General features: G+C 35.8%; 3 protein-coding genes across 8 annotated transcripts; all 3 read right to left on the bottom strand.

Moving 5' to 3' along the window:
• Window positions 1-556: 556 nt before the first annotated feature.
• LOC105787384 (protein PIN-LIKES 7) lies at window positions 557-3,498 on the bottom strand. Its single transcript, XM_012613746.2, has 9 exons — window positions 3,126-3,498; window positions 2,836-2,915; window positions 2,379-2,503; window positions 2,171-2,292; window positions 1,886-2,065; window positions 1,608-1,724; window positions 1,418-1,518; window positions 1,088-1,326; window positions 557-1,004 (listed from the first exon to the last, which is right to left on the bottom strand). The coding sequence occupies exons 1-9, from the start codon at window positions 3,258-3,260 to the stop codon at window positions 880-882; spliced, it is 1,224 nt and encodes a 407-aa protein (XP_012469200.1). The 5' UTR covers window positions 3,261-3,498; the 3' UTR covers window positions 557-879.
• Window positions 3,499-6,247: 2,749 nt separating this feature from the next.
• On the bottom strand, window positions 6,248-10,614 carry LOC105787381 (uncharacterized). 3 transcript variants are annotated; one of them, XM_052623958.1, is made up of 8 exons: window positions 10,376-10,614; window positions 8,484-8,598; window positions 8,238-8,301; window positions 7,988-8,123; window positions 7,718-7,817; window positions 7,490-7,618; window positions 6,974-7,102; window positions 6,248-6,891 (listed from the first exon to the last, which is right to left on the bottom strand). In XM_052623958.1, exons 2-8 carry the CDS (start codon window positions 8,596-8,598, stop codon window positions 6,416-6,418), a joined length of 1,149 nt encoding a protein of 382 aa, XP_052479918.1. In that variant the 5' UTR covers window positions 10,376-10,614; the 3' UTR covers window positions 6,248-6,415. The 3 variants fall into 3 exon arrangements, with proteins under 3 accessions (XP_052479918.1, XP_012469194.2, XP_012469196.1); XM_012613740.2 differs by having other exon boundaries at window positions 7,490-7,817; XM_012613742.2 differs by lacking the exon at window positions 10,376-10,614 and having other exon boundaries at window positions 7,490-7,817; window positions 8,203-8,301; window positions 8,484-8,569.
• Window positions 10,615-12,847: 2,233 nt separating this feature from the next.
• Window positions 12,848-21,884, bottom strand: LOC105787380 (kinesin-like protein KIN-14E). 4 transcript variants are annotated; one of them, XM_052623940.1, is made up of 24 exons: window positions 21,718-21,884; window positions 21,131-21,439; window positions 20,698-20,770; window positions 20,406-20,537; window positions 20,088-20,326; window positions 19,668-19,992; window positions 18,883-18,982; window positions 18,620-18,801; window positions 18,428-18,543; window positions 18,147-18,249; window positions 17,883-18,035; window positions 17,618-17,764; window positions 17,106-17,306; window positions 16,810-16,974; window positions 16,494-16,628; window positions 16,246-16,386; window positions 15,964-16,158; window positions 15,678-15,804; window positions 15,324-15,526; window positions 15,029-15,211; window positions 14,628-14,723; window positions 14,260-14,457; window positions 13,765-14,036; window positions 12,848-13,261 (listed from the first exon to the last, which is right to left on the bottom strand). In XM_052623940.1, exons 2-24 carry the CDS (start codon window positions 21,286-21,288, stop codon window positions 13,069-13,071), a joined length of 3,837 nt encoding a protein of 1,278 aa, XP_052479900.1. In that variant the 5' UTR covers window positions 21,289-21,439; window positions 21,718-21,884; the 3' UTR covers window positions 12,848-13,068. The 4 variants fall into 4 exon arrangements, with proteins under 4 accessions (XP_052479900.1, XP_012469192.1, XP_052479904.1 ...); XM_012613738.2 differs by having other exon boundaries at window positions 16,524-16,628; XM_052623944.1 differs by having other exon boundaries at window positions 21,131-21,406; window positions 21,718-21,860.

Genomic DNA, 21,884 nt, shown 5'->3' with positions numbered 1-21,884 from the left:
TCAGCTTAAGGAGATAGTGAGAACTGCTGCTCATGTAGCAGTGGCTAGATAGGCATGGTAAAGCATCTTCAGCATTGGTCCTACCTAAACTGCAAAAACTCTATTCCCAACATCATGCCCGGTCAACCAGCTATAATCAATCAAATTCCCCATCTCATGCTCATCTTTGCTGTGTTTGAATGTATGTGGGTACAACTCTTAGGATCAATCTAATCTTGCTAAAAATGTCACTTATTATTCAATATCATTGTTTCGGCATGCCTAACATGGCCTAATGATTGTTCTTGCTTTACACTAGAATATGGTGGTGTCACTTTTAACAAATTCTTCAACTGTGGACGCACCCCGCATATTGTAACCTTTTTTTTTTTTTAGAGAAATTTAGCACGGTTTGGTCATTTTCTGATCGTGTTAGAGAGATGGTAGGAGAAGAGCCAGCTATGTGACAAAAAGCAGAGGTCCCCAGCAATAAGCAGGGTCCTCATCCTGATTCCTAGGGGTAAGGTATTCTGAAAAAAAAAATTCAATCCCGAATTGTCGAAAGAAGGACCAAAAATGAAAGAATCCAACTAGGATGACATTGAAATGAATACCACACAACTGTAGCTATTACATTAATTTTACATTCAAATTCCATGCGAAATGTACTTGCTCCTCCTGCAGGGCCAGAACCCAGAAACACAACATAAACAAGGCTTCTTTCTTTACTTGACAAAAGATGTTCCTAATTCTTGTCTAATCGCTCATCTCTCACTTCACTAGCACGTATGTGTTATATAAAAGAATAAGAGGGTACAAAAAATTGATTCCCGAGTTCAACTATTTGATATGAATAGATGGGTTTTTTGAGCAACGGGAAAGAGCGGAGTAGTATCTTCATCAGGTCAAGATCCACATGAAGACTGTTGACCAAGACGTGAGAGCTAAAGCAGCAGCCAAGTATGTCCACAGGAAGAGGACCGAGCACTCGTCTTGACCCACATCAAACAGCTGGGCCATGGTACCTGAGCGCAATTATTATGCATTTTTAAGAGCCCGTATAGTATTAAGTAATGTAGTAATGAACTGAAGCGGTTTGATTACTTACCAATATTCATGGCAGGTGGCAGAGTAAACTGAACCATGAGCACGTAGCGGAACAAAGGGTCGGGCGGTAGGAACCCAAGGTCCCCAGCTGCTTTAACAACAAAAATACCAACAACCGGTAGTATAATGTACCGAACACACACCACTCCCACGATAACCATCGGCTTAATTGTTGACGAACGCAAGCCTTGAGTCAAGTTGGCTCCTAGTATGAGGGTGATACAGGGGATCGTTGCATCCCTGCATGCATGCAGTTGCTTTTACTAATCAGTTACCAACGGACCAAATGTTTATATTTTATGAGCAAATTATCAAGTGAGAAGTAGCGTACCCTAACAGTTTAATCGAGTCTTGGACTACCCGTAGTGGAGCCCCCGCACCAATTACAAGGTTTCTCAGCCAGTCGATCGCTCCGAAGGTGAAACCGAAAATCTGATTAATCAAGTAACGAACTTTGTTAACATATAGAAATTGGAGGAGAAAATAACAGATGAAACGTTATATACATCTAAAAAACTTACTGCACCAAGTGTTGGCGGTGCCATGAGCTCTTCCAAAATCTGATGAAGAAATCCCACTACTTGACGCCACAACGGTGCATTCCCTTTTGCCTTTGGGCTAGTGTCTTGGGGTGCCTTCTGCGATTGGAGTTATTTCAAAGGTCAAGAAGGTCAGTAATCTAGTGGTGCTTTACCATATCCTATCCTATGTGTCTCTAGCTTATACCAGAACCAGAACAGAAATTGTTCTGTTGGGTTCCGAGGATCTTCAACACACTTTGGTAGTTAGTAATACTTACCACCACTATGGCTACTTGCTCTTCACTTTCTCCTTTCAGAAGCTGACTTTGGGGTGTAGCATCCAAGTTCTCGTTGGGTTGTTTTGAACTGAAATCCTCAGCTGCTTCATCATCTCTCAATTTCAAAGATGAAGCTCTTATCATGTGGAAAGTGATAGTCCAAATGTAGAAACCACCAAGCTGCATCCAAAGCATATATATGAATACGATTGATCACAACGATTAAACAACTAATTCCTGCAGCCGAACGCTTACTGTACATAAAAAAATATGATATCACATTACCGCCATGGAGAAAGATGCATATGAAAGTCCAATTCTGGTGCAAACATTAGTATCCCCAAATGGGCTTCCATCCTCATTACAGATAGCAGGGACAACTATAAGGAGAAGATTTCCCAAGTTCCCTAATTCAAGCAAGAATTTATTTTTTAAGTATAGAGTAACTTGAAGGGGGCCTTGACAAAACTAAAGGTGTGTGCGTCAACCTTACCGGATGAACATGTAGCAATGATAAGACCCTCCAAATAGGGTTTTGGTTTCAGTATCTTAACCACGATCCACCCAAGAATTATTCCCACTAGAAAGGTGAGCCCGATGTTTACGGGCATAAACCACCTGTGAATTTAATGATCAGATTCAAACGAAGCCACATTTAATACAAAAGTTTTCATGAGTATATGTGTTTTTTCTCTGCTTAATCGGCACTTTTGCTTGTTTTAGTGGAGGGTTCAAAAATTAGCTTTTGCATCAATAGAGAGAGAGAGAGAGAGAGCGAGAGAACTTTATACGATGCATCTCTCATATCAATACTTAACGAGTACTTTTGCTGGTTAATTTCAGTTTTTTTTTTTTTAATTTCAACTTTGTATGATAATTAAAGTGAGAACGCATACACACACACACATATATACAGCGAGAGAGAGAGAGAGAGATGTATAGTATCTCACCATGAAATGATGTCTTGGAGCGTGACAGTCTTGGCAAGACTTGCAAACATGAGCGAGGGGGTAAACACAACGAACACGATCTGCGTTAGTTACAGAACATAAATCGATGTTTTCATAGTAGACTGGATTTAAGACGGATAAATAAGAATGACTATCTACCAACGGGTTAAAAAACATGATAAATGCAACGAATCTTAGAGATTAATATTAAACATGCATATATGTAAATATTAGATTTTTAGCAACATTAACATATAAGAGTACACAAAATGAAAACTATTAATGAGTACCCTATTCAAGGATCTCCGGATGTCTACTGGGAGAAGTTTGCAGTAATCAGTTGCCATGAAAGCGCCCAGCAAACTTATTATAAGCACTTGTAAAATTGGCATGGAAGCCACCTCAAACAATGTCCAGAAACCCATGTTTTAGAGCTAGCTAGCTAGCTAGCTAGCTATACCTTTTCCTTGTTTTTTGGATACACAGAAATATAAAACTGGCGTCTCAAGTATGTTGAGATCACTGTAGGAATGTGGATCCAAGGCTAAAGAGTAGAGAAGAAAGAGAAGAGGAAATTAATCAAGATCCTGGGAAGTGGGAGCGAGTGCCAAGATTTAAAAAGTACAGGAACATGTGATTAAAAAGAGGAGATTGAAATTCCAAAGAGATATGTGAAAGAATATAAATATGAGGAGGAGGAAAGAAAGGCGAAGGTAGGCCTAGCTTAGAATATACATGCATGTAAAATTTGTAACGAGTGGGCCACCCTGTCTCTTGCTTTCTTTCTATTTACACCGTCGAAAAGTGATGATTGGATTACGTGAGAAAAGGGCACTGAGACAGTTTTGGTCATGGCTTGCGGGATGCCCTTGCCTTGCCTATGATTAATGTAAAAAGTCCAAATCTTGAGAATGACCAGGTCAGAGGCAAAGACACCAAAGAAACCTAACGTTGCCCTCCCATATCAATGCATGTGCATGTTATTTACCGGGTTTCTTTTTCCTCCACACTAATTTAATTTCTCTCAAACCCTACCTCTACCAAGCAGCATTAGGAGCTGTATATTATTATTTCTTCAACCCATTTTAAAGTTTATATATCTTTCAAAATAAAATTACCCTAAAATTTGTATTAATTTAAACTTACCCTTAACTCAAAATTTTTTATTTATTTCACGCATCTCAAAAAAATTAAAATTAACGAAAATCATGTTCACCCTCTCAAATTGCATTCCAATCCTCCCACAAAAGTCAAATAATAAGGGCAAGAGGTTATGGTGTACATGTGCATTGTGCAGGGTTCCAAGCCATTAAGACATGAAAGTAGCAGCCATTTTCGAGAGAAAAAAACCAAGCGAAATGGTAAGCCAAAGAACAACTCAAAACAAACATGAATCATGTAAGTAGATTAGTGTTACTTTCATTACAAAACTCAAGATGGCGGCTGCGGCCAATGGTCAACGGGGACAGGCTGCTGACTCGCATTTCTTTATTATTTCTTATAGCTTTTAGTTTGTTAATTAATGCTTATTATTCACTTGACCTTTTACCAAGTTAAGGTGAGGTGAATATATAATAGGTGGAAGCATCATCAGATGAGCTAGCCTGGGTTATGATTTATTTTAAAGATTAAGGTTGGAACATTTTGCAGGTCTCCGGGTCTAATTCAATCATCTATTACGTACTATAAGCAGGAATTCAACTTTTACTTGCAATTTGCAATTATAATGATAATAATACGGTGCTGATGGAATCCCTTACATCACAATTTGGAATTTTCTTCTACATTTCAACGCCAACTACAACTAGATGCAAAAACAAACACAAACACTATGAGATATATTTGTTACGGCAGCTAGCTACGAGACAACTAATGAAATTAATCTACTTAGTTAACGGTATCTATCTAAATATGTAACTTCTTTTGAAGCAATAATACTTTTTTATCTAATTTTATTTGTAATAAAATTTTTGAAAATTCTTATGTCATAAACATTCCAAATGATTAATGGAATCCTTTAATTTGGATTAGAGGTGATCATGGGTTGGGCTACCCGGCTCAGCCTGACGGCCCGCCTGAAAAATGGGAAGGTTCAGAGTAAAAATATAGTCCCAAAATATGAGTTTGGGCAAAAAGCCGATGCCAGTTTAGAAAATAGGTCGGGCATCGGGTAAAACTTTTTTAACCCGGACCCGGCCCGGCCCTACCTGAATTATATATTAAATATATATTTTATTTTTAATCAAATATACTTTTAAACTTTCATGTTTCACTTTTGTCATCAGATCGTGCCCTCCTTTTTTTCCAATTCCAAAATCAAGCTTCAAAATCCCTAAGCCCTTTTGGTGTTGTAAAATTTAATATGGGTCGGGCCGGGTCAGGCTCACGCTTAGTAATTTTCTTTTGGGCCAGGCCGGGATAAATTTTTAGGCTCATATTTCGGGTCGAGACGAGCTTGAGCCTAGAAAACGGGCCTAAAATTTTGTCTAGGCCCGACTCAAACCCGGCCCAGCCCATTATTACCTCTAATTTGGATTAGTAACACATTTCATTTATTGATTTCAACATTATACAAAGGAATCCCCTAGCATAATTTTTCTCAAAAAATATTTTCAAATGGATTAAGATAATTTTGGGAAATTCATGAGGGAGACCATGGAACGGGGTTCCATGGTCAACCCTCTTTGGGTTGCTTGTATGACCAATATGGAAGAATATAAATTTTTGTGTTTGAGAGTCTTTCTTGGATTTTTTTAGAATTTATTAAGATTTTATTATGCTAGGCAACACAATATAATTTAGCAAACCAACGAGAGCACCTTAGACTATGATTGTACTTTAGGAAATTTTAAGAATAATAGGATTGATGCATGGTAGGTTTAGGAAATTAGATTAATTAGGTTTCTTTGTACACCAAAAAAAAACATTGAAATAACAACATTGTGGTTGTGGGATGTTTTATTATTTATCAAAATTGAATTTATGAAAAGTTGGTTTTAGAATATACTTTTAAGAGTATTTCAATTTTATAGATGTTTAATTATATTAAATTTTCATCATCTATTAGAATCTGTATAACTATTATGCAATTATTAACTGACAGACCTCAACATGAGTGTCAAGTTACTTGTGAAATAAATTAATGTATTTATCCGTAATTCCATTGAACACATTTTTTGACTCAAGACTCTTTGATGTCAAAATTTTAGGAAATATTGATGTAATGACTTTAAATAAAATACAAAATTCATTAATTTTAACTTATTTACCCTAAAAAAAAAGACGCGTTATATTTACATCTGATTCATTCATTGCGTACATATTGGCTGGCACTGGCAGCATCAGGCCTTCTCCAACTAGGCAAATAGAAAGCGGCGGTCAAAAGAATTGGCACACTGTAGCTAATGGAGTATAAAACTAAACATTAACCAAACATTTTCCATGAAGGCTCCTTTTTTAAGTTAACTTTGTATTTAAGCTACATATCAGTAACTTCCAAAATTCTCAACAGTCGGGATTAAGGAATGAATCATGATCAATCTAAAAGTTCTTATGATCGAGTAATACCCATATTAGTAACTCATATCTCCTCTTCATCATCACTGTCACCTCCAAACATGGCAGCCATTTTAATAGCCAGCTTGGCAGCCATCTCCCTCCTTTGAAAATCAGGCATTAACCTCAAGTTGCTGCGAATATTTCCAATCTCAGACATCAACTGTTCCAAATCATCAAAATCATAATGTGGGCCACCATCTACTTCTGAAGCTGAAGCTAGACCAGCTTCTTCAGCATTGGGTTCCATTCTGTCAATTTTCTCCCCTAAACCAGAAAATGTCAGAAAAGTATGCAACTCTTCCTTTTTGCACCCGGCTATGTTCCCTGGAGCACACTCTGTAACAGAATTTCCCGCATCAACTGATTTCGCTATATCCAGGAATGTGTTAGCTGGACTTGCAGAAACCCATTCTTCAACCATCTCATTCCCTGGTTCAGCTGAACCCGCAGATAGCACTTCATATTCAAACTGATAATCAGGTTCTTCTTCCGATGAATCTGGACAGGAACAATAATGATATTTAGCAATTAATTAATCAGGAAGAACTTTTATTAGAAAAACCAAGGTATCACATATAACCTTCTTTCTCAGGTAGTGAAGGTTCAGTTATCATATCACCAGATTTCAGAACCATTCCAGGCCACATATGAGCAGAAATAGCACCATAAAGTCGTTCAACTCCTTGTAAATCACCATCAACCGACAAACCTGCCAGGACCAGTTTCTTTTTCACATTAGCAATAATAAGCATACCAATATCCTACCTGTACATAACCTTTATTTAACGTTCATTATTGTGAGTTTTGATTGTCACAGCATTGATACCCTTTCCATCAGGAAAGTAAAAATTTGCTAGATCATGGTGGAGATATTAAGTAAAACTTCACAATTATACATGTGCACATCTTTTTTTATTTTTTTTTAGGCAAAATACATTTTTCTGGGCAGGATGTCATGATTAATACAATTTACCATGATCGTATATTGGAAATTTCACATCAAAGCATGTTATTCCATATCAGTAATTCAGTGTATAGACAGTGTAGCAACAAAGTGAAGTGGATATGATGATGCAGAAGCTAAACATGGGCTTACATTTGTCAAATTCAGCATTAGAAGCACAGGCTTCAATGAACTCAATGTTGTGGTCGATGCACCATTCCAAGATTTTCTTGCGAATGTTGGAGGATGGGTCTTCATTTCCCAATAGACTGCTTCCTTCAGCTTCAGAAATTCCATATTGAGTGAAGTCAGATGAAGGATAAGTAGAGGAATCATTAAGTTTGTGTAGGCGTTTTGTGTATTCAGCATGGACAGGATGACCTGGAATTCGATCAACTTTGTTTCCAATGCAGAGTAAAATCTCAAAGTTTTGGATATCAGTGTAAGATACCCAATCCCGAAGAGCAGAAAGGGTTGACAACTGCAAGAGAGAGAAAGAAAAAAAGTCAAAAAGGAAGGTGAGGGTATAGAACAATATATGTGTATGTGTGTTTATATAGAAATAGTACTTGAGTTATAAATATGTTGCAAAAGTTATTGCAACAGAAATAGAAAGAACTGAACAAGAACTGGGAAAAGTAAGATGATTACATTAGACATATCAAAAACCATGACCAAGGCAGTTGAATGGTTAAATATAGGGAGGGTTCGAGCTGAAAATCCATCTTGAAGATGAGCCATACACAGAGAAACATCAGCAGTGTAGTATTTGGTATTGATAGTCCAGCTGTTGATGGTAGAGTAATCAGTCATCAGAGTTTGGTAAAAAAAGCCCGTACATTGTATAATTAACTAAAACAAACAACCATGTTAAAAGTGACTATAAAGAATGCGTTCAGACCGACGGACAACCACTTGGGAGCTATCTTCTTCTTCTTCTCCTTCGAACTCCACAGTGGCAAGCCCTGCATTTTTTTTAAATAAAACTGATCAAATATCCAGAACTTTTGATAAAGGCATAGCAACCATGACTCATGTTTTTCCAACAAAATAACAGTTAGTAGTATTTGGTAGATTTTTTTTTAGTTAAAAAACAATAATGATAACAGTAAAGAACAATTGAATTGGAAGAGGAAATGAGAGTTACGGGAAATTAGGGTGCGCTTGCCGACGTTGGGACATCCAATGATGAAAATGGACGGTCGCTTCCTAGTCTCATCCTGGGCTTCCAATTTTGTGGATCCTTCCTTGTTTTCTTCCATCTGTTGTGCACATAAGAGTTTTACATAACAAACCCTAATTTGAAATTTTCATTCTCTCCATTTCAAATCTTGAATCCAAATTAACTGCCTTTATCTTGGCCTTTCCATTACTATCAGTGAACCATTTATATTTATAAAAAGCCAAAATAAAGACTCCCAATAGAAGGACTTAATAAAAATCCGAGTGATAAAGGTTTAGATGTTAAAGAAGGGCAAACTGGATTGATACTTATATAAGAGCAGAACAAAAAGCTAGCTTCAGTTCAATTCAATGACGAAACAACTAGGAATTGGAACAAACAAGTAAAAGAAATACAGAGAAATGACCCTAAAGAGAAGGGTGCGTTTGTTCCAGAACCAGAATTAGCATACACAAGCAGACAACAAATCAGAAGACAGCTTTAACTCTTGGCCATTATGCCTGATCACATCCAAGCGTTTCTTCTATCAGTACGGGTGATACAGAAACAACTTAAGGGCTGAAAAACCAAACTAACTAGAGTGTAGTAAACAAGGTTTGGGTGTTTATGAGATGATGCTCTCTTTCTTGAAAGAGAAAAACATATGAACCATAAATGAAAAATAAGAAAGAACCTAATAAAAGTTCAAGTAATTGAAAACAGCTATTCGCTGACCTTAAATATATATAAACTGTAGAGTAAATGAAATCGACCTCATTTAACACTCAAGATTAAAGTTGTCTTTACTTGTTAAACTTACCAGTAAACAAAGAGTACGCTTCCCCTAACATACCTAAAACCTGATAGTCAAGAAAATTAGAACATAAACTATTTCACATAGTCCTAATCAAACCTCCACATCAACCATTAATCCACTGATTGGCACAAATTTGAATTAAACCCAAAACATCACAAGAAGATTGTTCAAAAAATCAAATTCATGTAAGCTAATACTATGAAAAAACCAAGTCATTAACCTATGGCTTAAAAAGAAAAAGTGGCCTCAATTTGTTAGTTCCTTCTCCTTGGCAGCAGCCCTTCCTGCTTGTGCAAATGTAGACGGTCTATGGATTAAGTAGATTTATTTATCATGCAGTTCTGACTGCTAAGCTGATTCAATAGAATTCAATGTTACTTAAATCACTTACTGCAAAAAGGAAGCAACATCTTCCAAAAGCTGCTTAAAATATGAATTACACAAAGTCGGAGAAAACCAGTTGCTTGTTAACGGAAAATGACAAATCACTTTTTTACAGGTAAGGTGCCATCTTGGAAGACATGGGATTCTCCAAACAACTTTCAACTCACATAAAGAAAACAAGAACACTTAGAGATGTAAGGAACACACCCTTTTAACCATAAAGCTAGTTTATTAGTCCAAGTAATGTTTGTGTTAACAGTAATTTAATAATTTCTATAAGAATGCTCACTGCTGAACTTTTCAATATTATAATAAGTTTCAAGCAATTCCCGAGTTACAAAACTAAAGCGAGTGAGCAAACAAACCCATCACTGAAAAGACAATTCTCTTAAAGATTGAAATCATATACATAGTTCTTTACATCTAAAATCAACCAAGGCATTGATTAGAAAGAAAAAGGAATATATATATATATATATAAATAAATATATATATATATATAAACCAGTTAACAAAAAAGGAAAACCCGAACACCCTTTTATAAAGATGAAGATATATAACAGATTCAAGAAAACAAATTAAACTGAAAGGCGCGATCTTTGGGGTAATTAGCCTATCAATCAAATACTATGACTATAAGAATCAAAAGGAGACCAATTAGATGAGATCAGAATACCTTGGGTCGAGGAATGATTTGAGCTTCAAGATAAACGATATGTGAGCTTTGAAAGAATGCAGAGAGCGAGCGAGAGAAACCCAGTGCGAAAGACAGTACTAATTTATTTTAATTAAGGAAAAATATTTCCATAATTTCTCCCGATTCACTTGTGAAACTAATTCGGTCAGAAATTTAAATAATCATATAAATACGAATTCAAGAAAACCAACTGTTACCAACAAAGCCAGTAAAAACTAAATTGAGGAAACTTTATAATCTTATTTTATAAACTTGTGAATCTTATTTTATTATTTTGATGAATATTATGTAAACAATTTAATTAAAGGGTAAATTATACCAACAACTACTCAACTTTGAGATAGTTGACAAAGCAGTCACCCAACTTGTCACGGGCTAGATCTTTCGTCTAGCAATCTATGCGGCATTAGGCGATCCATTCATTTAAACTCGCCTAAGTTAGCATTTACTCAAGTGAGGATTCCTTTAGAAGTCCTCAAAGGTACCAAGTTATATTGCGGAAGCAAACTTATGCCAAAAGAGCCACAAAGAATAACAGAAAGTCACAGAAAATAACTTACACAAGATGTTTAAGCAAATGCACTCATAATTCTATTACTCTTAGTGACATGATAGTTAACCGACCACCAAGTTATTTCCAACCCAAAAATATATGAGTAAAAGACAAAATAGTCACTCAACTTTCAAAAAATAACAAATCCGTCCTATTAAATTTAAAAAACCAAACACCCAAAAAGAAGAACAAATAAAACCCTTGAATGAAATCTTCTTGTTCAGGAAGAAAGCAGATAACCATGGCTTCCTCATTGTCATTAACCCAAAATATCATTTTCAATATCTTTTTTAGATTACCTCTTAGGTTCGTGACTTGATTCAAATCCCTTTCCAATGACTGGGTTTACCTCACCTCTAACTTTCGTTGCCAACCATCTTCGCAGCTCTTCTTCTGATCCATCTCTCATCCTCCTTTGCTATAATACCTAGTCCGATTTCAACTTTGGGATCTTGCTAATCATTGACCAGACCCAAAATTTCACTTGTCGACATTTGGTTGTCCCTTTGGAGGAACCACTTCCTTTGTTCCCAAAAATCATGAGTTCAATCGATTGTTTGATTTGTCTAGATGTTCCCCTTGTTTTGCTTTTTATTTTGTTTTATGCAACTTATAATGTTGGCAATGGAGTTAGTGTTGTTTAGCTTAATCAAAGACCCTTTTTGTTTATATCATCATATCCCATGAAGATCTTGACAAATCCGAGTCGATTTAGTTCTTGAATCGCTTGAATGTTGCTTTGGAGGATTTTCTCTCCACCGGTTTGGTTGTGGGTACTGATAGTTTGACCCAAAGTTGTCTTCAATCCCATTTCGATCTAGTTTTTTCAGAGTTAATGGCTTTAGGCAATAGAAAAAGACAGTCGGATCCCAACCATATGGCTCCTCTATTGAAGGGTTGAAAAAGAAAAAAAGATAGGGTGGTGGTTTAGAGGTCAACGATGGTGACACTAAAGATGGTTGTGGTGGAGACGGTAACGGCAAGATTGTTGGGATGGAGAAGAAGTATAAACATATTGGGTTACTTACACAAAAAAATAAAAATATTGGGCCATTTATGAAAAAAATGAAAAAGGAAGGACAAAAAAATAGTCACTCAACTTTGCCTTGTCTAACGTGGCAAGTTAATTAACCACATTAGCTAATTTACCAGTCACGCCACCTGTCTCGTTAGGCTTGTAACGGAAAATGTTAATGGGTAACTAATTTGTCACTTTTCAATAACTTTAGTGACTAATTTGTTATTTTTTTAAAGTTGAGTGACTGAATTGAAACTTTGCCTCGTCCAACATGGCAAGTTAACTGGCCACGTCACCTGTCCCGTTAGGCCTGTAATAGAAAATGTTAATGGGTGACTGATTTGTCGCTTTTTGATAACATTAATGACTGTTTTGTTATTTTTCAAAAGTTGAGTAACTGAATTGAAACTAGAGTGATTATTTTGTCAGCTACCTCAAAGTTGAGTGACTGTTGGTATAATGTGACTGTTGGTATAATTTACCATTAATTAAATATACAAAACAGTCCCTCAGATTTCAAGTAAATCAATTTTTGAAAGATAATAAAATAATCTCCACCAACTATTTTCCTTTACAAACATAACAAAACTACCATTTTCCATACATACTTAACGGAGCGCTACCATTTTTCATCCCCTATCATTGTTTTCCCTCCTCACCACCATCCCTCCCCTACTACAGTTCTCTCTTGCGTTCTCTCTCGCTCTCCCCCTCCCCCTCCCCCTCCCCCTCTTCCCCACCATCCCCCCTCCTACAAGAGGGGAGGTGCCAAATTTTTGGATGGGAGCCATTAAAACTATTGATGGAAATTAAGTATACCGCATTTCATGTATGAAAATGGGTTTATTTAAATATTCGATCAATAATATACACGCTAATCTTACGAATTTAAGTTTAATTAAGTTGTATTTAGACTAAATACATATATAGTTCAACTACAAAGCTATCAAGAAAACCCTTTTAATCCATCTACAAATATAGAAAGGTAACAGTTAGTGAACAGATATTGCTAATCAAATTCAATGCCAAGCTCTTGTACAACAAATTCAAATATTGTATTTAAGAAGATCCTAGTTTAATCCAATTCACAAGGCATGGACTCTACATTGAGTGACGACCATCTGTCCTGTCTTTTCTTGTTTGCTCCTCTTGAATATCTTCATAATCCTCCTCATCTCCCCTCCTACCAGCTTGCTCCTTCCAATATGCAACCAACTTTTTCAATCGAACCACCTCTTTTGAGCTAATGTTTTTGCTTGCATCATTCACAATGGACCGAACTCTTGATGCATATCTAAAGTAACAAGGAAAACAAAAATAAATAAAGATGACATTACAGGCTTGGAAAAGGCACACTATCCGTAACAGCAATATAGCCAATTTAATTATCCCAAGTACATATGCATATATAATATCAGATTCGACAAAGAAAATCAATTTGAATCAAGTTCACCACTGGAATAATTAGAACAACTTGCTACCAATATTATTGAAACCAACCTGTAGTAAAACATAAACTAAACTTTGACCCTCCAATAGAAAAACGGACATGTATGTAGACCAGAAATTTGTGCGCAAAGCTCATACTGAACATCCAGTAAGAAAATCTTACATTTCCAAAAGACACTCAATAGTATAATCATCTCAAACAGTAACTACTCTTAACAAACCTATCCAAACAATTCAATATTCTCTAATTTTGAACCACGCAGTTGTATGTTAACTATTTTAGTATAAATATCATAGAAATACTTGGAAACTCAAGTACTTTTATGTAGAGTTGTAAAGAAATCATACGTTAGAGAGTTGTAGGTCTCATCCAAATTTGATTCAGCTGGAGAGACATTAACAAACATGAGTGTTTTCGCATTACCACCGAGTGAATCGCTCATTAACATTGTTAGCTTGTGATTCCTGTAAGGAATATGTTGACTGCCAGAAGATAAAGCACTAATGACATCCCCAAGAGCAGAAAGTGACTTGTTGATACTCTGTGCTTCTTTAAGTTGATCACCAACAGAACCAGACTTTTTCACTCTCTCAGAACCAGCAAGGTCCACAAAACTTAGCTGCACATCAGATCATTAGATTGTACTGTATTTACAATCATGCAAGTGCAAATGGTTTTTTTTTTTTGGTGGGGGGGGGGAGGGGGTGTTCCTTTTTCTTTATTTGAAAAATGAAAAAAGAGTTGTTAATAGCGTCAATACCTAAAAACTTAAACTAGGCGAGGTTTACTTCGTATAATTCAAATAGGTGTCAACTCATTATATACTAAAAAAGTTGTTATACCTTTCCCCTGGCAACAGACTGCGTTTGAAGATTGGTACTCTCAATAACAACTGAAAGTATTAGATGAGATCTTGAACTTTCCTCATTCATCTGTGTCCCAGAAATGTGCCTTCGTTCTGATCCTCTCTGAATAATGCTTTTTAACTCCTCAAAAGTAGAGATAGGGATAACCGTTGCATTTTCTACAGCAACCATGCCCTGAAAATTATAAAACAGACATCATATTAAGCACACGTTTACACTAAGCTAGAGACCCAATAATCGGAGAATAAAATATAGCAAAAAAATTGCATAAGATAAATAAATTCTTCAATAAGCATTATCACTAAAATTAAAACCCACAACCTATCCACTTTAAGCAATAATACCTTCGAGTCTTTCTTTATATCAAGCTTCAGACGCTTAGCATTCTTTGGTAATAACAAGTCTACAAGTGTATCCTGGTATAACTCCACCATATATGCCTGTCATGTCATGATGAATATTAATAGTTAGGAGATAGGATACAAAATTTGATTTTCAAAATTTATTAGCAGGATCATTGTCAATTTAGGGCAAACAAAAGATCTTGTCGCCTTGAAAGAATTGTGAGATCAACCTCACAGTTTTAAACTATATGGATTGAATATAATATCAGATTCAGGTAAGTCATCCAACCTCATAATAGCAAGTACAAAGGCTTGCGAATTACATGTTTAGTACCCAAATTATTAGGGAAAAGAAAAACTGTTATGCAATATGCATATAAATATACAATCAAAATAATTACCTTCAATGAAAATGAGAATTTGTTGCTATCACGCCTTAAAATTTTGAAAAGTTCTGCAATAGCTCGAGGTGTCAATCCAGGATTGTTATCTGATCCATATATTGTAAATGTCTTTCCAGAACCAGTTTGACCATAAGCAAATATGCAGACATTATACCCATCTACAGCTGATTGGACCAAGTACTGCATCAAACCATGAAAGGAAAGGCTGAAGGAGATATAGTAACTTAAAAGAACTACAAAATTTAAATGTCATATGACTAGTTAGTTTAAAATAAATTAATCAGTAGCTTACCCTTGTATCCTCAAAGATATCTTCTTGGGTGGCACTGTCATCAAAGACACGATCATACATGTGTTGTTTTGCTTTATCATCCTTCCATGGATGTTCGACAGTGAATTCATCCAAGCCCATTAGCACTTTTCTTTCCTTTTCAAGCATCTCTTTCTCATTTAAAGGCCTTAAGCGGCAAAACACTCTAACCTTGCCTTTCATGTCTGTAGTTTAAACAATGGTTAATCATGTATTTATCATTTAAAATAAAATAGACTGGAGCTATGTGCTATATATTGTGACATACAATGTCCTAAAACAGCTTCAACTTGCTAATTTCAAAATTAACTGAAGAATTTATCAGTTCATTCCAACCTTCTATAGTATTAAAATATCGCTTTCTTAAAATTTGTTCTTCCTTATAAAGCACTTCTAATTCAGCAAGTTGAGCCCCTTGCATCTTCAGGATGGCAGCAGTTTGCTCATTCTTTCTATCAATATCCTGAAAGTAAAACAAAACTTAACAGGTAGAAATGCATTCAATCAATGAAATTCTGTGCCATGAGGATATAAATGTTACATTTCCTTCTAGGGTTTTGGCAAATTTATATCCAACTCCCACACACATAGGAAATATTTTAAGACTAAAAAGGAAATGTACCTCTCTCATTTCCCTCAGTTCCTCTAGTTCTTTTAAGTTATTCTGCAGGGCAGAAACATCTGCATTTCTAACTGCAAGGGTTGACTCTGAGACAGCCAACTCATTGGTAACCCTTTCCAACTTCATTCCAAGTTCAGACATCTGAAACTTTAAGGCTCTGCATTCTTGCTCATAGCTCTTCTTCAGAATTTTCACCTACATTTTGAGCACCACTCAATAGTCAATTCACCAATCCCATTACTATGTAAAATCAACTGCTTATTCCTACTCATACAATACTACCTCTTCATCTTTCTTCCTTTCTAGTTCAGTAATTCTCTGTTCCAAAATGACCTTCTCATTTGTTAGTCTTTTTGTCTTTTCCACAGCCATATGCAACTCCTCATTACAAAGTTTCAATTCGTCTTGGAGCTTGTGCAGCGGCTGTAAAATAAAGCGTAGTGCAAAAGGGCTCATCAATTACAAACCAAGTAAACAAATATATAATTATCATATGTAAAATCAAAAAGATGAGAAAGAGAGTTATTTACTGGCATCATACTTCTCTGTACAAGTCCTACCTCATTTACTGTTACAGCCATGTTTCCTTTGGCATTGTTCTCTAGAGCTAGATTACTTAACTTAGCCAACCTAACTTCCACCGTCTTCTTCTCTAATAGAGCAGCCTACAATATTCAAATGTAAAAGCATGTAAGGTACAAGAAAAAAAGATAACAATAATTAAACACCAGTTTTAAAAGATTAAACATAAGACTAGCCTGAAGAGCAGTATCCTTTTCTTCACATAATGATCTAATTCTGTCAATAATTAAACACCAGTTTTAAAAGATTAAATATAAGACTAGCCTGAAGAGCAGTATCCTTTTCTTCACATAATGATCTAATTCTGTCACGGTCCAACATAACCTCCATTAAGTCTTCCTTCTCTTTCCTCAAGGCATTTTTAAGACACTCCAATTCTTCTTGTGTTTTCAACTCCTGCTTTTGCTTCTCATGCAATTCTCCCAACAACTAAATTCAAGTACGTAACTCATTAATTCCAATGAAGTTTACAAGAAAAAGAAAGATGTAATAAGCACTACAGAATGTCATGAGGAAAATATGGAATCAATATCAATTAATAATTCTCTTTTCAAGCTTACTTGATTAGTGTTCTTTTGAGATTCTTCAACAGCTTTTGATAAATCCTGAACACGCTTCTCATACACTTCTAGACTAGGAGGCTTAAAATTGTTAGAAACATCTCCATTTACAGAGCCATTAGCAACAGATCGAGCTTTTGAGTAACGGCGTAACATGACATCATTTATGTGTGTTTGAAGAGCAACACAGATTTCTTCCCCCTGCACAAAATAAAAAGATTCACTTTTAACCAAAAATATAAAACTAAAAATAAAAGATGAACATATCTTAGAACCTCCTATTCCACATTTCTTTGCAAAAATACAAAATGAGTGATACTCATCTCTAAACTCATAACCACCCTAAGTTTGAACCTAAGATCTACAAGTTCAACACCTCAAGATTTAACCATTATAGTGCCTACTTAAAGACTTGGACCACATAATATTAATCTAGTTGATGGAATATTAATTGAATTTGTCTAAAAACAGAAAAGAAATACACAGGAGGAAGATGACAGAGTTGTCTAAACCTGTTTAGTTTCAAATTGAAATATGTGAAGAACACCAGCAACTCGCATCTTGAAAAATACAGCAGTATTGCTGCTGCCAAACTGCATTATGTCTCTTAATTCAGCTGAATGTAAATACTCCTTGGGAACAGGACGGAAAAAGTGAACCTAAATGAATGAGGGCATCGATTAATGTTTTGCTTTAGAAAATTGAATTGTAATAACAGAAACAACTGAACTTTTTGAATTTCTGAAAACAAGTTTTTTTTTAAATGTCAAAACTTACCCCACGCTTGTTGATACCCAAAACTATCCGTCCAGGCAAAAGTCCAATTGGATCATCAATTTTGCGAACACTGAAGAAAATTGAACTCCCATAAGGAAGTGTCCTCAATATTCGAAGAAACTGTTGTCTTGCATCATCTTTTGTAAGATGTTCCTTGATGATTTGACAGAATAATTTATAATCAGACCAAATTTTTTCCACAGCAACATGGATTTGAAAACCATATAAAATCATGAATAAGAATTTAAAATTTGAGATTCTGACCATGGAACGGTAACGAGAAAGAATATCCAATTCCCATTCTCGCCTTGCTCGAGTAAGTGCAATTTGTCTAGGAAGGAATCTTTCTAGGAGAGTATTCCAGTCACTAAGATGATATTTACATTAATCAGCAAAATTTTCTATAACTCAAATCCTCTCAAAAAAAAAAAATTCTCTAATGTTTATGAAAACAAAAACATTAAGAGATCAAAAAGTTATGAATCATTACATGTATTGGAAGGTCAAAATGTTAAACACAAAGAAGCCCACATAAGAAAACTTACGTGCACGATTCAGGGCTACAAACAAACCCAATCTCAGCCAAGATCTGTAATGCAGACAACTGCACAGCATCATCTCTTCCAACAGGATAATTGCCCAAAATGTAATCATGTTGTAACTGCATAAAGCATAAAAGTTAAATATACACCAATTTTGTTAAAGCCATCGAGGACAATTCAAACCAGATTACATACTTGAAAATAGGAAAGTTGTACAAACATTGGATCCGTTACAGCTTCATCGGATTCCCGAAAGAGCTTCTTTTTAAATATGAGCTTACATTGTAATATTTCCCCTTTACTTCGATCCTTGGCTGCCTTGATTTCCGCCAGCAGGTCACCAATATACTTATTATCATCTAACCCAATGTATTCCTCTATGCGGCAGTAGGTAAGCATTAGATGATAATGTCAACTAATCTTTATGTAGAAAAATTATCAAGAAGTAGAATAGATACCATTCCCAAGATCAGCAGACTTGGAACCATTAACAACTTTACGACATTCAAACAGGCTGAAGCTAGAATAAGCTGATAGTTTAATTATATTTGCTAGCTCCTGAAAAGAAAAAAAGAAACCATTCCCATTAACCACACCAGCTCAAGAAATCTGCTTAAGAAAATTACCAGCAATCCAAGGAATAAAACACAATTTAAGTTTCACGGATTCAATGCAGCCAGCAAGAGATTACCATATCATTCATCAACTTAAGTCTAAATTCTAAGTAGGGCAAATGCACAGGTAGCAAGATTTAGTAAGTGAACCTCCCATCCAACCATAAAATTCATACAACTAAACCTTAACCAAACATATTCAGTTTATTCCATCAGCTAGTAGAAACACAACGCTCATTCCAACCACTGTACAACGAAAACAGCAATGTACTCAGTCTTTAATTTGTAAAACAATTAAAATGAATTCCATTTCCACTAAAAATAGAAAGAAAATGAGTTCTTTTTCATCTTTATCACTCTTTAGCTCAATAAATATTCTATAATAAAGCATATCTATTTGTCCTGAGTTTAAGTAATGTATTCAGAGGATGACAGCATAGTCTTGGCCTTTATACACAATAGAAGTTGAGTGAAAATGTGATAATTTATTTTCCTATAACAAAATTACACCTAGACTGATGATAGGGACTTTAGTACCTCTACGCACAATAAAGGGTTGACCAAAAAATGTTATAATTGATTTTCCTATAACAAAATTACACCTCTACTGATAATACGGACATTAGTACCTCAACAGCATCAGACACAGTTGTAGTCATGTCATATGTTATTTCTTCAAAAGTTTCATCCAAGAAAAACACAATAGTTGTCAGCTTTCGATTAGTTAAAATAGCTTCAACTTCTTCACGTCCTGGTATTGTATTGCGGGGGCCAGCTTTGACAGACCGCTTCAAAGCATTTAACGTATTTAATGCAAGTGTTTGGACCTCAGAATCACTGGCACTGTGGGCGACATTGTGAACATACTCAGATAAATATCCACCAATGTCTTTGCTAGGAGGCATGGAAGATGCACATAAATACATCAGTTCCCATGCTTTGATCAAGTTTTGCCTGTAACAACCAAACCGATGATGATAGCTGGCATCAAGCAAGCCAAAAGGAAGGCACATACAGAGAAAGGAATATCTTAGAAAGGATAAAGATACCTATCAGGATTGTTCCTTGTTTGTTTGGAAATCTGAACAAATAATTCATCTCGAAGCTCTGCACGCTTCAAAGTTTGCTTATATAGTTTCAAAACAAGCTCAACCCGTTCATCGATGCCTACTGAAGTTACTCGTTCAGATGAATCAACTCCCATGTACTTCAAAATCATATGGAACATTTTCGTTGCTCGGCTTACCAGGTCACTATTAATTTTAAGTAGTGAAGTTGGAATAGGATCCTGTAATAGCAAATTCCTTTAACTTAGATGTTCCCTTTGGTCTACAGAAATATTCTGCTAAAAAAGGGCGAATTATTACCTTTTGGAAACACAACATATCCTCGAATGTGAACTTTTCTCTAACTTGAGTGCCAACAGACTTTTTAGAGAAAAAACTACGCTTTCCAGAAGAATTAATCTGTTTCTGCATCATTCTTAAGAATGCTTCCACCTATGCAATTGACATTAAATCAGAATTTCAAGAAGCACTTATCCAAAATGAATTATAGTCCTGACATGAATTCTGGTCATGTTTTTCAAGCATAATGAAAAGAAGGTGATTCCTTTTCATTTGCAGAAAATGCTTAAAGCTAGAAGATGTAGTTGCCCACCTGAAATCTATCAATCAAGGGTATTGCACCAGCAAGTTCGGCAGGAACTGCCATGGACAATGCACTTGGTGTACTGTTTTAAACAAGAAACAGAATGCAAACAGTTAGAAGGGGGAAATAAAAATATTCTCAATAAGCGAAGAATACACATATAATTATTTGCGAGTGTGTGGTAAACAAAAAAGGAATATCTCTGATTCTTCCTCCTTTCCGTTCTCAAGGGAGTAGAAGTTAGTGGCGAGCAGAGAAATAAATACAACATGCTGTTGAAGTTGGCGACTTACTTTCATGTGTGTAATGAAGTATCAGATAAACTGATACGACAAATATGGAAGATATAAAAGGTCACAAGCTAACCCCAGAAATGGCTCAATTCTAATATACAGTTCGGTATAAAATACTAAAGAGAGAGGTATACATGAGGGGAACTTACGAAGGTGCAAAGTTGGAGCCATCACTGTCGTAATCGTCCCCATTTGAAACAGAAGCAGCACTGTGAAAAGGAACTTCTTCATGCCCATTGCTAGAGCTAAAGGAAGACCTACTTGCTCTCATACTTTGGGTCATGGATGGCAGCGTGTCAATGGGCATTTGACGGGAACCTGCAAGACTAAATCCAAGGATGCTCTGCTCGTTCCTTTGTGCTCCTCAATTATATAAGGACTACAGGAAAATGTTGATTTCTAAGTAGGGATTGCACTACTCAAGCCTAACCATAATATTTACCCAAATCAACTACAGTCTGCAGTAAAACGAGAACAGCGAGAAAAAGAATTAAAAGATAAAACAAAAACAAAAACGGAGATCAACTCAAAAGAAGTGCATATAAATGGGGTGATAATAGGGGCAATCTCCAAATTCCTACTGCACTAATTGTACTGTTTAAACAGGACAAAGAATTCTTGGATCGATCACGCAAATTTGCTAAGAGATTGAAAAAAAAAGAAGGATAGATGACAGAAATCAGAATCATCGAAGAGATAAAAATGGGTGGAGTAGAGAGAATATAAAGGAGGGTACCTGGCAATGGCACTGCATTGCAACCCAAGGGCCAAGGCGCAGAAAACACTTAAGAGAGATCTATGGGTGAGTACTGAGCTGGGCCTGAGCGGGGGTGGCCGAAGCTGAAGGAAATGGAAAACCAAAAAGGGAAGACAATGGTAAGAGTCACGAGAGTGTTATAAATG

Source organism: Gossypium raimondii, chromosome 2 (genome assembly GCF_025698545.1).
Source record: "Gossypium raimondii isolate GPD5lz chromosome 2, ASM2569854v1, whole genome shotgun sequence".
Classification (NCBI taxonomy): domain Eukaryota; kingdom Viridiplantae; phylum Streptophyta; class Magnoliopsida; order Malvales; family Malvaceae; genus Gossypium; species Gossypium raimondii.
The sequence above is the reverse complement of the archived record's forward strand: the minus strand, read 5'-3'. Positions and strand labels throughout refer to the sequence as shown.